This window comes from Asparagus officinalis, chromosome 8, assembly GCF_001876935.1.
Source record: "Asparagus officinalis chromosome 8, Aspof.V1, whole genome shotgun sequence".
NCBI classification, from domain to species: Eukaryota; Viridiplantae; Streptophyta; class Magnoliopsida; order Asparagales; family Asparagaceae; genus Asparagus; species Asparagus officinalis.
The window spans coordinates 91,368,557-91,384,201 of record NC_033801.1 but is presented as its reverse complement, the minus strand read 5'-3'; the positions used below and the strand labels follow the sequence as shown (position 1 = coordinate 91,384,201).

At 37.2% G+C, this 15,645-nt stretch overlaps 3 protein-coding genes across 3 annotated transcripts; all 3 read right to left on the bottom strand.

Annotated features, from left to right (window-relative positions):
• On the bottom strand, positions 851-1,759 carry LOC109821516 (protein FAR1-RELATED SEQUENCE 5-like). The gene has a single exon (XM_020387699.1). It carries the CDS (start codon positions 1,757-1,759, stop codon positions 851-853), a length of 909 nt encoding a protein of 302 aa, XP_020243288.1.
• Positions 2,146-5,798, bottom strand: LOC109821515. Its single transcript, XM_020387698.1, has 4 exons — positions 5,512-5,798; positions 4,361-5,318; positions 3,875-4,129; positions 2,146-2,466 (listed from the first exon to the last, which is right to left on the bottom strand). Exons 1-4 carry the CDS (start codon positions 5,796-5,798, stop codon positions 2,146-2,148), a joined length of 1,821 nt encoding a protein of 606 aa, XP_020243287.1.
• Positions 7,406-8,824, bottom strand: LOC109821513. Its single transcript, XM_020387697.1, has one exon. It carries the CDS (start codon positions 8,822-8,824, stop codon positions 7,406-7,408), a length of 1,419 nt encoding a protein of 472 aa, XP_020243286.1.

The window sequence follows — 15,645 nt, the reverse complement described above, 5'->3', positions numbered from 1 at the left end:
ATGTGAATTTTTATGAAGTTTTATGAAATGAATCCAAAATTTACTATGGAAGGAAACAAAAAGCGATAAGGGAACAAATCCAGACATATGTACATGACCAAATACAACAATTTGTGCTCAAGAAACACCACATGTATCCAGACATATGTTTAGCTACAAATTACATGACAAATTAATCATGAGACATGACTTTGTGCTATGAAGTTTAATGAAAAAATATATTAATTGCACATTGGCAAGTTGACTTTACAGCTTGTTCTATAATGCCCAAGTTCACCACATCTGCTACATATATGTTTCTTCCTTTCTTTTTTTCTTGTGCTTGTTCTAAACCTGACTGGATTCTAATAGCATTGCGTGGATGACCTTTAGTCCTTGTAGGTCTATCAGGATCACTAACTATAATCTTAGGAATGTGCTCCATTGTTTATGAAATGAGTGCAGAAATCTGAGGAATATCTACCATTTGATTTTGAATTTCTCCAACCTCTTCTTCAAGTGATTCTATGAAATTTGTTAGCACATCATCTAGTTTTTGCAACTTCTCTTCTGAATCAAATGCAAGCTCGAGCACATTATTGAATTTTGCTCTTGAAGCCCAAGATTTCAATAAATTAATCTTCTCTTCACAGCTTGTGATGTTTCTTCCAAATACAATGTTGCCAAACCCAATGTTATGATGCCAAGCATGTATAGTCTAATGATGGAGGATGTAATGGTCGGGTAACGAATCCATTTTCCTAGCCATCATTAGCGATAATATATACCTACATACAACATCATTAGTTTCAAACAAAGTACAAGTATAACAAAACTACGTCTGACTCGATTGTTCACAAGCAACCACCTCCTATTTTCCTCTATCTGTAAACTTACAGATCTTGTATTCAATAATGTCCCCATCTTTTCTTAATTCTTCACAAAACTCTGTACCAAATCGTTTGAATTCAGTTTGGAACATATCAAACATATTGCGTGTATACATTTCTCCAGTTTGGACCTTAATTGGATATCCAAGGAGCATGATAGGCTTTGTGTTAAGACTCTTAAAATCTTCATGGGCTTTACTTAAGCGACGATGAGTTATTGCTTTTTCATATTGTGTCATAAACTCGTGTAATTGAGTCTGTGAGTTAACATACCCATCAAAAAATGCATTAATACTTTTACTCCTTTGGCTCGATCTCATTCTAACAAAAAAAGTGTCCTTCAGATAACATGGCACCCAATGTTCTCGATATTTGTAAATTGTTTGCAACCACCCCTCCCCTTCTTCATTTATATTAAACTTCTCCTTCATCTCAAGCCAATATACTTCACATTGTTCAATTGAAGAGTTATTATACCACAAGCCCCAATACCTTTGAAACTGTTCACCATAACAAGACCCCAAAGTAGGCAAATGATCAGTAATATGCTTTTCCATGTACCAATAGTAATAACAATATCTTGTCATTGGAAACACAAAGTGAATAGTATTACACATTGCTCTATCCTGGTCTATTATAATAACACCTGGTTTAATCTTATGCATGCATTTTAGCCATTCTTGAAATAACCACACAATTGTATCTTCCTGTTCATCGACTAATAATGCACAACCAAGTAAAGTGGACTGCCTGTGGTGATTTACACCAGTAAATGGAGCAAATGAAAGACTGAACTTATTAGTTCTGTATGTCACATCAAACACAATAACATCACTGAATTGCAAATAAGATGTTCTTGATCTTTCGTCGGCCCAGAAAATAGTCCTCATTTGTCCACTGCTATCTACTTCTATTACAAAATAAAATTCTGGATCATTCACTATCATACTCTGAAAATGTCGGATGATAGATAGGTATTCATGGCTAATATTGTTGACTCTTTGGGTTCTGATATGATCAATACACTATTATGATGTCACTAATTCATCTTCTCTTCCATTGGTTGCATTGATGATGCAAGAAATAGTGGAAGGAGGCATACATTCTTCTTACAGACTATTAATAAGTTTTTTACATCTTTGAGTTTTATGGAATTGTTGATATGATCTGTGCATTTTTGCTTTGTCTGGACTACTCAACACATGATTTTTATGTTCTTCAACAAACCCCATGACCTCCCACGATTTGTCCTCTAATAATTTAACTCGCCCTTACATCACACTCGGGTCTCTCGCCGAAAAGGGTGATCTATCTTGTCTCTATTAGATCTATAGCCCTCCTTATCACAAACAAAGATTCTGCCTACCACTTCTCTAGTCTTGCGAGAGTAATTTATCGTGCTCTTCCGTATTCTAAAACCTATCAACAATGCATAAGAGTTATAATAGTTATAAGCTTCTTCATAACTATTAAACTTCATTCCTAGTAGTGGTTTAGGAGCATTTACAGTATTGACCGTAATTTCATTTCCAATAGCACTTGATTCTCCCATTCCGAACTCTACACTAGTTGAATTTGTTTCATCCATTCCGAACTCCTAAAGAAAAAAAGAAATTCAAGAAAAACAAATTTAGTATTTGTAAAAACTTTGATGGTTGTATAAAATGCTAAAATAATTACAACTTAATACAACAAAGAAGATTGAATTACCAGAAAAAATATTATAGATTGAACTTACAATCTTTAGAAACCAATGATATTAATTTATGTTAAGTAGTGATATTAAGAAAATTTTTTAGCACAACCGATTAAAGAAGAAAAGACCCATTAAACCAATTTTAGCACAGTCCAATCAAAGGGATCGAGGGATAGATCGAGAGAGAGGGTTCGAGTTATTACCTGCGTCGGTGTCGGTGTCAAGAGAGGGAGGAGGGAGGGTCTTCGACAGGAGAGAGGTGTCGACGTTGGTGTCGAGAGAAGGAGGAGGGAGGGTCTTCGACGGGGAAAAGGCATCGACGTCAGTGTTGAGAGAGGGAGGAGGGAGGGTCTTCGACGGGGGAGCTCGGCGTCGACGTCGGTGTCGAGAGAGGAAGGAGGGAGGGTCTTCGACGGGGGAGCTTGGATTCGGCATCGGTGTCGGTCATTGAGAGAGGGACCAGGGAGAGTCTTCGATGGGGGAGCTCGGTGTCGGCATCGGTCATTGAGAGGGGGAGGAGGGAGGGTCTTGGATAGGGAGAGAGGTGGATTTGGTTCACGGGGATCAAGAGAGAGGGAGAGAGATAGCTTCACGGGATGTGAGAATTCTTGCTCTTGGTTTTAGGATAGGCTTTTTGTAGAGTTAAAAATGGGGTTGTGGGGGGGGGGGCGAGGAGGTGGAGAGCGGGTGAGGTTTGGGAGAGAAGGCGTCCTGCCCAGCTCACGGGGGTTTCCTAGGGAGCTGGGTCACGAGAGAGAGATATAGATGGTCACGGAGAAGGGATTTATTTTCAAACCCTTACAGCGCCACGTAAGGCGAACGCGCCCAGCGCTTCCCTTAGTTTTCTCATATATATATATATATATATATATATATATATATATATATATATATATAATAATTATATAATATATATATATATATGTATATATATATAATAATAATAATATATATATAATATATATATAATATATATAATAATATGATATTCAATACTATATATGATATCATATATATATATATATTTTTTTTTTTTGAAAGATAAGTATAATTTCATTAAAACCAAATACACGTACAAAGTGACAGTATTAGCAAAATAACAACAGGAATCTAAACTAGAGAAACTATAGAGAGGGGAGAGGACCATGGCCGTCACCCTCCACTATAGAAACCTAGTAAGATTCCAGAGTTACCAAAGCCAAAAAAATAAAAATAGTACCCTCAATTACAGAACAATAACATCCAGCTCTCGAAGAGATATTCACAGTTTTACATAACCCCAATTTGTTAGAATATCAGAATTACCAACCTTCCAATTGCAAGTTCTAAGCAGAATATTAATGTCTTCATATATTCTCCTAAACACCATAATCTTGTGCAATTTTTTATCATGGAAAATCCTTCTGTTCCTTTCCTGCCAAATATGCCAAACAGTTGCATTCAATGCTAATCTAGCCAATATATAAGTATTATCTTTCTTCTTGAACTTTTGTTGGATTTCCAGGGCTTCTGTCTTTAGGTCCTTAACATCAGTAGCATTCAGTTGCATTTTTAGTTTACACAGCTTCCAGATAAATGCTAAAAATTAACATTGGAAGAATAAATGATCCCTAGTCTCCTTCGAGGTATTACAAAGAGCACAGACTTCCATTGAAGTTATCCCAAATTTGAATAGTCTGTCTCTTGTAGCTAACCTATTATATAAACTTCTAAGCATGCAACGAGACATCCTAGGATTTGAGTATGGAAACCATACCACATTGTAAAGCTCAAATATGTTATAGGATGTCCTTACTTGATTCCAAGCTGAAGAAAAGGAGAAAACCCCATCACCTGTATGCAACCATATCCATTGATCTTCCTGACCTGTAACTGATATATTAGTAATGAAAGGTATCAGAGGGCTAAGACATGGCAGTATGATATTCCATAGAAAGTTTTGAATGATACGAGAGACTGTCCAAGTAATAGTGCCTGTGAGTTGAGAAGTGAGATGGTGCAGTAGTTCAATAATTCTACCTTCCTGTAACCATGGGTCAAACCAAAGGGAAGTTGTCTCACCATTCCCAATAGTTTTCCTAATGCAGTTCAGAGCTTTCCCTTTGAGACTAGATATATGCTTCCAGGTTCCAGAATCCAATAGATTTGAAGTAGATTCCCAAAAATTAGCTCCCCTGACATATCTGACATTTATCCAGTTTGTCCAAAGAGTATTAGTTGTTAGAAGTCTCCATATCAATTTTAGAGCAGCTGCTTGACAAAGATCATTCAATTTTCTCAGACCAAATCCCCCTTCCTGTTTTGGCCGACAAATTTCCTTCCAATTGATAGCATGAAGCTTTCCAGACCAAAGAAAATTTGCAAAGATAGATTCCAGGTTTTGTACTATGGATTGAGGGAATTTATAAACAAAATACCAATAGGCTGAAGTACTAAATAATACTGATTTAATGAGTTCTAGCCGCCCTGCAAATGATAAAGAATGAGATATCCAACCTTCAATCTTATTTCTGACCTTATCAATAAGTGGAAGAAAATCCTTAGTTTTTGGGTATTTGGCTGATAAAGGTAATCCTAAGTATTTCATAGGAAGTTTCCCTATTGAAATTCCTACAATAGAGCTTAACACACCTTTATAGTTGCATCCTTTGCTGAAATATAATTTGCTCTTCTTCCTGTTAATACTCAGTCCAGTGTTCAAAGCCATAGATTCCAACAGATTGTTGATACCTTCAAAAGATTTTCTATTTGCTCTACAAAAAACCAGCATATCATCAGCAAATAATATATGAGAGATTTGTAGATCATGGTGAGTTTTTAAAATTCTGGATTTTCCCTGAGATAGTTGCTAGCTCCATACCAATAGACCAAAATTCCATGATCAGAACAAAGATATATGGAGATAGGGGATCCCCTTGTCTTATACCCCTATTACTTTTAAAAAACCCTGAGGAGGAGCCATTGAAAAGGACTGAAAAGGATGGTGTTGAAAGACATGCCTTGATCCATGTAATCCATTTAACTGGAAAACCCATGCAATGCATAACATAGTATACAAATTCCCTGTTGATGCTATCAAAAGCCTTATGTAAATCAATTTTAAAACAGGCTCTCTTGCCATGATTCTTATTGAAATCTCTAAGTAATTCATGAGCAAGTAAAGAACACTCACCAATATGTCTCCCTTGAAGAAAAGCATGCTGATTCTTAGAAATCAATTCCCCAACCACCATCTTTAATCTATTGGCCAAGATCTTAGTAATAATCTTATAAATGACATTGCAACATGAAATAGGTCAATAATCTTGAATGGAAGTAGCTTCCTTTGATTTCGGCACAAGAGTGAGAAATGTATGATTGATCTGCTTAAGAATTTTACCAGAAGTGAAGAAAGATTGCACTGCCAAGACAACATCACCCCTGATCATGTTCCAATTTTGTTGATAAAAATATACGTTGAAGCCATCTGGTCCTGGAGCCTTATCTGCATTCATTTGGAAAAGGGCATTTCTAATCTCTATGTAGTTAACTTCCTTTACTAACCATTGTTTAGATTCATCAGTCAGAATCCTCTTTACTGTCAATTTAGGAAAAACATTCCAATAGGATGTTTGATTGAAAAGACCTTCATAGAAACTGGGAGCAATGAGTTTAATATTGTCATTTGAAGTGATATGTGATCCATCTTGAGCAATAAGATGTCTGATACTATTAGTAGAATTTCTATGCTTGATAGCATTATAGAAGAAAAGAGTGTTTTTATCACCTTGCTGAAGCCATAGCTGTCTACTCTTCTGCCTCATTTCCTCTTCTTCTTTACAAAGCCAACCATCTAGCTTAGCAATTAATGCAGACTCTGTATCCTGTAATTCCTCATTTTCCATGTCCTGATTTAACTCTTTTTGAATGATATCCAATTGCTTTTTTAGCTTCATAATATTAGCCTTAGGAGATATAGCAGAATGTTTAGACCAGTGTTTCAGTGTCAATTTTAGATCTTTTAGTTTAGAAACCAATATGAACATAGGAGAACCTGTATAATGTCTATTCCAAACACATCTGAGAATTTCCTCATAACCCTGACACTGCGTCCAAAAGTTAAAAAATCTGAAAGGTTTAGGCCCAGACTGTAAAATGGGAGTCAGATGTAGAAGATCTGGAGTATGGTCACTAGTTGAAGTACTTTTATACTCTATGAAGGCTTGAGGAAATTGATCAAACAATTTAGCATTTCCCAAACCCCTATCCAATTTTCCATATATTCTGCCTTTACCTTGTTGTTTATTATGCCATGTCCATAGTGAACCAGTGCTCTTGATATCAGAAAGACCACATGATTGAATACATTCATTAAACTCTTGGAGTTTCTTTACAGTAAGATGCCTACCTCCAATTTTTTCTGAGGTAAATCTACAAACATTGAAATCCCCCACAAGCAACCATGGCATTGATGCAATTTTATCATAGATATCTCTAATATCAGCCCATAATGATAATCTTGTAGATTCTGAATTTTCACCATAAATGACACTCAAAATTAAATTGAAACCTCCTTTGTTTTTAAGCCTAATTGTTATAACTTGTAAAGTAACAGATAATACTTCACCAATCCAGACATCTGAATCCCATACCACCCAAATTCTACCTCTATCAGAAGCGAAATAATTATTGCAATATGACCAATGAGCAGGTATACATTTAGTAATTCTGTAAGCTTTAGATGATTTGACTTTTGTCTCTAAAAAACCAACAACACTGGGCTTCAAAGATAATATATGATTTTTAATATCCCTTCTCCTTCCTAATTTATTCATGCCTCTAACATTCCAAAATAACATGGTCATAAGATATTAGCTGATGAGGACCTTGTAACCCTCTTTGGACCTGAGGAGTCTTTATTCACTTTGACCTGACTTTTCTTCTTCATAAGCAGCTGATCTTTTTCAGTTAACCATTCAGGATTATCAATAGCAATAGGAAAATATAAACCTTTCTCATTTGAATTACCCCCACCAGATTGCAAAGAATCAAAAAAACCTGTTTTATGTTTAGCCTGCTCTGATTTATTCTCAGTTATAGGAACAACTGTAACAGCAAGGTCAGAGGAGCCTGATGTATCTTCTATAATACCTGCTGTGACAGATTGGTGAGATTCATGTATAGGATCATAATTGTATCTGTTAGCAGCAACATTGTTCAATGTATCTGATTTCTGTAACAGCTCTGTATCCGAGGTATCTGTTTTATCAGTGTAAGCAGACTTATCTTTCATAGATTTCTCCTGGGCATTTAATTTATCCTTTTTAACCTGGCCTTCAGCATTATGATACACCAACTCATGATCAGAGAAAACCTCAGAATCCAAATGAACATCATTTATGGTATCAGCAGCATGCATTATTCTTTCAGTAGTTGTAGCTTCAACATTTATCTGGTTCTTATTACTAACAACATCTTCATTTATTAGTCCTTCATTATCTTTAATTAAAATATCATTGTTGTATGAATTGTCAACAATCATAGATTCTCCAAACCCAGTTTCATTTGATGTTGTTTTAGGCACCCACTTCTCAACTATAACAACTGGACACTGATATTCAACATGACCAAAATTTTGACATTTATCACATTTAGGTGGAATCCATTCATACTCAACGGCAGTTTCCAACCAATCTCCATTCCCTAAATCCATCCTTATAGAATTTGGTAGCTTAGCTTTAGAGGAAATTTCCACAAAACATCTAGCATAGGCTAACCTTTCACTCGATGCTGTTGCTTTATCTATATAAAGAGGATTACCCACAAGGCTAGCAATACGACCAATAATATTATTAGACCAAAGCTTGAGATGTAAAGATGGTAGTCTAATCCAAACTGGAACTGAGTTAAGGAGCTCTCTTTCTAATCCAATGTTTTCAGACCATTTTTTCAAGATAATTAACCTTCCGTCAAATAACCAAGGCCCACCATTCAAAACTCTGTTTAACTCTTCCTTGCATCCAAATTTAAAGAAGAAGAAGCCATTTTCTCTAGAATATATCTCAAGAGAACATTTTAGTTTCCATAGCCGACCAACACAACCTTTTAAATGGGAATAGAAAGGTTTATCACCAAGAACATAACCAATTAATGTATTATTCCATTTGTCAACATTAAGAAGAATTTCAGATCTTGGAATAGTAGCATATAATTGACCTTTGCTATCAATAGATGGTGGAAAATATTCTAATGAACAATTCTGATTTACCTCTCGACCCATAGTACACACATCTTTCCATGTTGTGGATCCGCCCGATTTGAATTTCCAGTTAACTGTATGCTGATGCGATGATTGATGATCTAAATTTTTAGATAATGATTGTTGAAGCCCACCATCAACCTTTTTCAATTCAAATTGATCATTCTTCCGAATTTTTCCATTATACTGAAACAATATATATATATACTATATATATATATATATATATATTATATATATATTACTTATATATATATATATATATATGTGTGTGTGTGTGTGTGTGTGTGTGTGTGGTGTTGTTGTGTGTGTGTGTGTGTGTGTGCGCGCATATATAGATATGTACATATTACATATATACATATATATATAGAGAGAAAATAGGTATGCTTGGTACCAAGCACAAATTTTGTGCTGGTTAGTGAGGTGTCTCATTCCCATCCACTTATTCAATTGGGGGACCATATTCAACCCATGTGAATGTGAATCACCCTATTTGAATGAGTGGAGGATAATATGCCACCTCACTACCAAGCCACAAATTTTTGCTTGGTACCAAGCATATCCATATTCCTCATATATATATATATATATATATATATATATATATATATATATATATATATATATTATATATATATATATATATACATGGTAAACTATAACAAAAATCCCCTATAAGTTTGTGTGTTTTTCACTGAACCAACTCAAAAAGTTTGAAAATTTCGTTTCTCTCTTTCACTTAATCTTCGTGAAGCTGTTACATAAATAGCATCAATTTATAGTTTTAAAGGGCGAACTCACCATACACAATTTTTGGGAATTGAAACTCCGACCTAGGTTAAGAGGGAAATGTGAGTTTAGGGTGAAAAATATAAAAGAGGGCTTTAAGATTTTCTTTAAAAGTGCTGTCCTTTTAACATCGAGCGAGTTGACATGAAAAGTTAGAACTAATGATGTTAGTCTTAGGATTTTCTGACAAAAACTTATTGGGGGTTTAAGTGAAATTTTCTAATATTTTATGATTAATAAGCTAACTCATCACAAGTAAGATCCTCTTCAAGCAGTTTTAGTTCCCTATCTAATATAATAGAAGCATATTAACTATAGGATACTTATATTTTACCATCTTACTGAATCGTTTGATAGATTCTACTCCAGTAGCAAGTCCTAAAAAGTTACGAATGTAGGAGGAAATCAAAAGAGTAGGAGAGTGTCCAAAACCATGATAGTGAAGAAACGGTGACGAAAATCAGGAAAAACGACGCGAGAGGCAATTTGGGTGTTGTCCGGTCGACCGCGGGCTTAGTTCCGGTCGACCGGAAATGTGCACAGGAATAGGGGAATTTGGTATTAAGGGTCGGTCGACCGCGAGCACAGGCCCGGTCAACTGGATTACAGGCTGAGAAATCAACCCTCTGGCCGGTCCACCGGATGCACATGCCCGGTCGACTGAACCCTGTTATGTTTATAGGTCAGTTTTCGACCCTCTGGCCGATCGACTGCGGCGACATGCCCAGTCCACCGCATCGCGGTTATGGGCCTAAGCTCGATTTCCTGATCTGTTTGGGTTCTGTGTTTGATATAAATACAAACACATTTTAGGGTTTCTATGAGGGTACAAAAGAGAGACTTTTGAGTACTTTGAGAGGGAGAATTGGTGAGAGATTTAAGAGCTTTGTGAGATCTTTTGATTAGGATTATTTGGTGAGATTATTAAGTGATTGTAATATCTATTTGTACACTCTCTCTATTAGTAAAATTTTCTCCATCCTTGCCCCGTGGACGTAGGCACATTGCCGAATCACGTAAAATTTGGTGTCTTACTGTGTGGTGCTTGTGTTTGGTTGTTGACTTTATTCTTCTATCTTATTCGTTTGTTATGTTTTGGATTCCACTGTGCACGACAAGTGCTATCAGAGCTTCGGGTTTGGCTTGAAGTTTGATTTGGAGAATTCGCTACGGATTCTCGTTTGAAGAGCTTGGATTGTCAACAATGGGCAAAACAAGTACATCGGGATCATCCCTGTCTAAGGCGATACGAGGTTTGAACATTAATAACATAAAAATTGATATTTAAAAATTTGATGTCAAGATAAATTTCGGTTTGTGGAGGTGTCAAGTGATGGATGCGTTGGATACCCAGAATTTGGAGGAGACTCTTGAATTACAAGAGAAACCCGTTGATATGGAGGATAATGTTTGGAAGAAGATAAATGGTAGAGCATGTGGGGTTATTAGGTCATATTTGACGCCGAATTTAATTTATAATGTGATGAATTAAACTTTAGTGAAATGGTTGTGGGAAACACTTAATGAAAAGTATTTAACGAAAAACATTAAGAATCGGCTTCATTTGAAGAAGAGCTTTTACCAATTCAAAATGAATAGGGGAGTTGCCATTAGAGAACATGTCAATAACTTCATGAAATTGCTGTCGGATATGGCCAATGTGGATATCATGGTTGAGGATGAAGACAAGGAGATGTTGTTACTTTGTTTATTGCCAGAGGCTTATTATGGTATCTTTGTCCTTACAATGATTAATGGTAGAACTACTGTTAGTTACAAGGAGGTGACCTCAGCATTGCTAAATTATGAGTTGAGGAAGAGTGATGGCGAACCCTCCGAGAAGGCATCAGGAGATGCATTGGCAGTGAGAGGCCGTAGTCCCAAACCCCGTCCATTTAATCGCTCAAATCCAAAGCCAAGAGGTGGTCATAGAAGTATGGGTAGGAATCAATGTGCTTTTTGTAAAGAGGACGGACATTAAAAAAGTGAATGCCCAAAGTTGAAAGATAGAGCCAGAAAGAACAAAGTGAAAGCCATTCAGACTTCAGAGATGAATGTTACCAAAGTTAGTGGTGATAATTCAGAATCAGATTCTTCAAGCTATACATGCCCAGCATTATCGTCAGTTTGTTATGCAAACTCTATAGAGTGAATGTTGAATTCGGGTGCTACATACTACATTTGCCCTAGGAGGAATTGGTTCTCTAGCTTTGAGGAGTTAAAAAAGGGGATGTTGTGTTAATGGGAAATGATTACGTATGTCTCATTAGTGGTATTGGAACAGTTCGAATTAGGATGTGTGATGGTGTGACTAGGGAGTTGAAAAAAGTGAGATTCATTTCTCAACTAACAAAGAATATCATTTCACTTGGAACTTTGGAGACATCAGGATATAAGGTGATCATGGAGAATGCAACTGTGAATGTCACAAAGGGGTCCATGATGGTGATGAGAGGTGTCAGGGAAAACAGTCTTTACTATTCGAAGGGCAAGACAATAATAGAGGGTCTGGTAGCTTCTATTACCATAGAGGAGGATAATACCCATCTATGACATATGAGATTGGGACACACTGGTGCAAAGACCTGCAAGATGGAGTTGTGTGGACGTTGCATAATTGGGAAGAAGACAAAAGTGAAATTCGGCACCGCAATTCATAACACCCAAGGTATATTAGATTACGTTCATACAGATATTTGGGGTACTTCCAAGAACACATCTCTTGGTGGGGCTAATTATTTTGTCACTTTCTTTGATGTTTATTCTAGGAGGAATTGGGTATATACCATGAAGCATAAACATAAGGTTCTGGATATCTTTGTGGAATGAAAAAAGAAAGTGGAGCTGCAAACATGTAGAAAGGTGAAAGTACGCCGTTCTGATAATGATGGTGAGTACAAGAGTGATCCATTTTTATAGTTTTACCAGGATCATGGCATTAGGCGCCATTTCATAGTTAGGGAGACACCACAAACAAAACGGGTGACCGAGAAATTAAACTGTACCTTGTTGGAGAAGGTGCGTTGTATGCTCTCACAGAGTGAATTAGCTAGATCCTTTTGAGCCGAGGCGTTGGTTTATGCGAGCCATCTCATGAATAGATTGTCGTGCACTGCGATACATGGAAAGACTCCTATGGAGGTATGGTCTGGTTCAGTGGCTAGTGATTATGATTTGATTCAGATATTTAGGTGTCTAGTTTACCATCATGTGAATGATGAGAAATTAAATATGAGAGCTAGAAAAGCAGTCTTTGTGGGTTTTAGAGATGGAGTTAAAGGCTTTAAGTTGTGGGATCCAGAAGATAAGAAGATGATCATTAGCAGAGATGTCACTTTTGATGAAGCTCACATGATGAGACCTCAGGTCCCTCAGCAGGTGGAGGAAGGCCAAACTAGTGGGGTATTGCAGGAGGTGGAGGATGATGTAACTCCACAGACTTCAAATAGTATTGTATCCATTGAGGCTCCTACAGAGGGGACGCTGAGAGGAGATAAGACAGATGGGCAGGTGGAGGATACAGTGATTATTGGGACTCAGGAACAAGGTCATGTTCAGGAGTCCATTGCATCTAATAGACCAAGAAGAATCATTCGTCGGCCAACTAGATATGATGATGTGATAATTGCATATGCTTTGTCAGTGGAAGTCATTGATGATTTGATTCCTTCTACATATAAGGAAGCAGATTCAAGCTCTGATTCAATCAGGTGGAGGAAAGCTATGGAGGAGGAGATGCATTCTCTTCAAAAGAATGTCATTTGGGAACTTATAAAATTACCAAAGGGTAAGAAAGTAATTAGATGCAAGTGGGTATATGCAAAGAAAGAATGATCTTCTGATAAGAAAGAATGATCTTCTAATGGGGACATTCGATACAAAGCCAAATTGGTTGCTAAAGGGTATGCCCAACTTGAGGGTATTGATTAAAACGAGGTATTCTCACCTGTTGTGAAGCATTCATCGATAAGAATATTATTAGCATTGGTAGCATAACTGAATTTGGATTTGATCCAGATGGATGTGAAAACAACCTTTCTACATGAAGATTTAGAATAGGAGATCTATATGACACAACCGATGGGGTTTAGAGCTACAGGCAAGGAAGAATTGGTATATAAACTGAAGAAATCTCTTTATGGAGTGAAGCAATTGCCGTGATAATGGTACAAGAGATTCGACAGTTTCATGATTCACCAATGGTACACGATGAGCCCATATGACCCGTGTGTGTACATGCACAAGCTATAAAATGATGAGTATATTTATTTGTTGTTATATATTGATGATATATTCATTGCTTCCGGGAATACTGTAGCTATTAGGAAGTTGAAAAAGGAGTTGTCATCCAAATTTGAGATGAAGGACTTTGGAGAAGCAAAGAAGATATTAGGTATGGAAATTGAGAGAGACAGGGTGAAGAGAAGGTTGAAGTTGACTCAGATGAGCTACTTGCAAAAGATGCTGAAGAAATTCAGTTTTGATAGTAATGCAAGGCGGTGAGTACTTCAGACTTACACTAGTACCCTGATGCTATTGAAGGGTATAGTGACGCCAATTGGGTCACAGATTCCAACAGTGTAAAGTCAACATCTGGGTATGTATTTCTTTTTGGTGGTGTTGCTGTATCCTGGAAATCATGTAAGCAAACAGTAATTGCCAGGAGCACCATGGAATCTGAGCTGATTGCACAGTAATTGCCAGGAGCACCATGGAATCTGAGCTGATTGCTCTTGATACCACTTGCACAGAAGCAGAATAAAAGATCTACTTTCTGAACTTCATTTGGTTCCTAAACCCTTTCCTCCAATTTCCATTCATTCTGATTCTAGATCTATCATAGAGCTTCTAAAGCAAGTGCATGTAAATAAAAAATTCAATAGACATATTTAAATAAGATATAAGTCTGTACAACGCCTGATAGGCAATGTTGTGATCTTGGACTTTGTAAAGTCTGAGAAAAATCTTACTGACCATTTGACTAAGGGATTATCCAGGAGTGTGGTTCTGGATTCATCGAGGGAGATGGGGTCATTGAGAGGCTGTGAAGTAGATTCCACAGTATATCAAAGGTACCGTGGATGTTGGTTTGGTATTTGAGAAGAATAAGAGAAATGGGCAGGATTGTGTTGGATATGTGGATTCGGATTATGCTAGAGACCTTGACAAGCGCCGATCTACTACTGGATATGTGTTTATACTAGCAGGAGCACCGCTGTGCTGGAGATGTACACTTCAATCTACAATGGCTCTTTCTACTACGGAGGCAGAGTATATGGTGCTGACTGAAGCTATGAAGGAAGCTTTGTGGTTGCAAGGGTTATTAGATGACTTGGAGATTGCACATGATACCATCAGGATAAAATATAATAGCATGTCAGCTATTTATTTAGCAAAGAACCAGATATATCATGCCCGAACAAAGCACATTGATGTCAGGTTCCATTTTGTGAGAGATGTCTTGGATGATGGAGACATTATATTAGAGAAGGTCCACACAAAGGACAATCCGGTAGATATGTTGACCAAAGTTGTCACTAAGGTGAAATTTGATCATTGTTTGGAGTTGTTGAACATTCTTCATTGTTGAGGGTCTTTGGAGGCCATTTGGGTGAACTACGTGAGGCATGATTCCTTGGGCAAGAGGATACGTAGGTAGTCAGTTTGATGCAGCCAATTTGATGAGTTGATACCGACACGATGAAGATCCTTGTTAGAGTTCTCATTTGGGTTCCTGACTTATTGTGGATTGGGTCCTTTGTTGTGGATTGATTCCACTTCGTACTGGATGCAACAAGTAGGACGGTTGGTATTGATGTAGGCTCAGTTTTGGAAAAACTTCGCCGAGGTGGAGAATTGAAGAAACAACGACGAAAATCAGGAAAAACGAAGCGAGAGGCAATTTGGGTGTTGTCCGGTCAACTGCGGGCTTAGGTCCGGTCGACCGAAAATGTGCACAGGAATAGAGGAATTTTGTATCAAGGGTCGGTCGACCGTGAGCACATGCCCGATCGATCGGATTACAGGCTGAGAAATCAGCCCTCTAGCGG

Bases quoted from the DNA above. Each gene is read 5' to 3' on its own strand.
- LOC109821513 (XM_020387697.1), bottom strand. From the start codon at position 8,824: ATGGGTCGAGAGGTAAATCAGAATTGTTCATTAGAATATTTTCCACCA.
- LOC109821516 (XM_020387699.1), bottom strand. From the start codon at position 1,759: ATGAGGACTATTTTCTGGGCCGACGAAAGATCAAGAACATCTTATTTG.
- LOC109821515 (XM_020387698.1), bottom strand. From the start codon at position 5,798: ATGGTGGTTGGGGAATTGATTTCTAAGAATCAGCATGCTTTTCTTCAA. The intron at 4,130-4,360 runs GTAAGGACATCC...TTTATCTGGAAG, and splicing joins TTTCTTCAGCTTGGAATCAA to CTGTGTAAACTAAAAATGCA. The intron at 2,467-3,874 runs GTTGGTAATTCT...TTTTTTCTTTAG, and splicing joins TTAGAACTTGCAATTGGAAG to GAGTTCGGAATGGATGAAAC.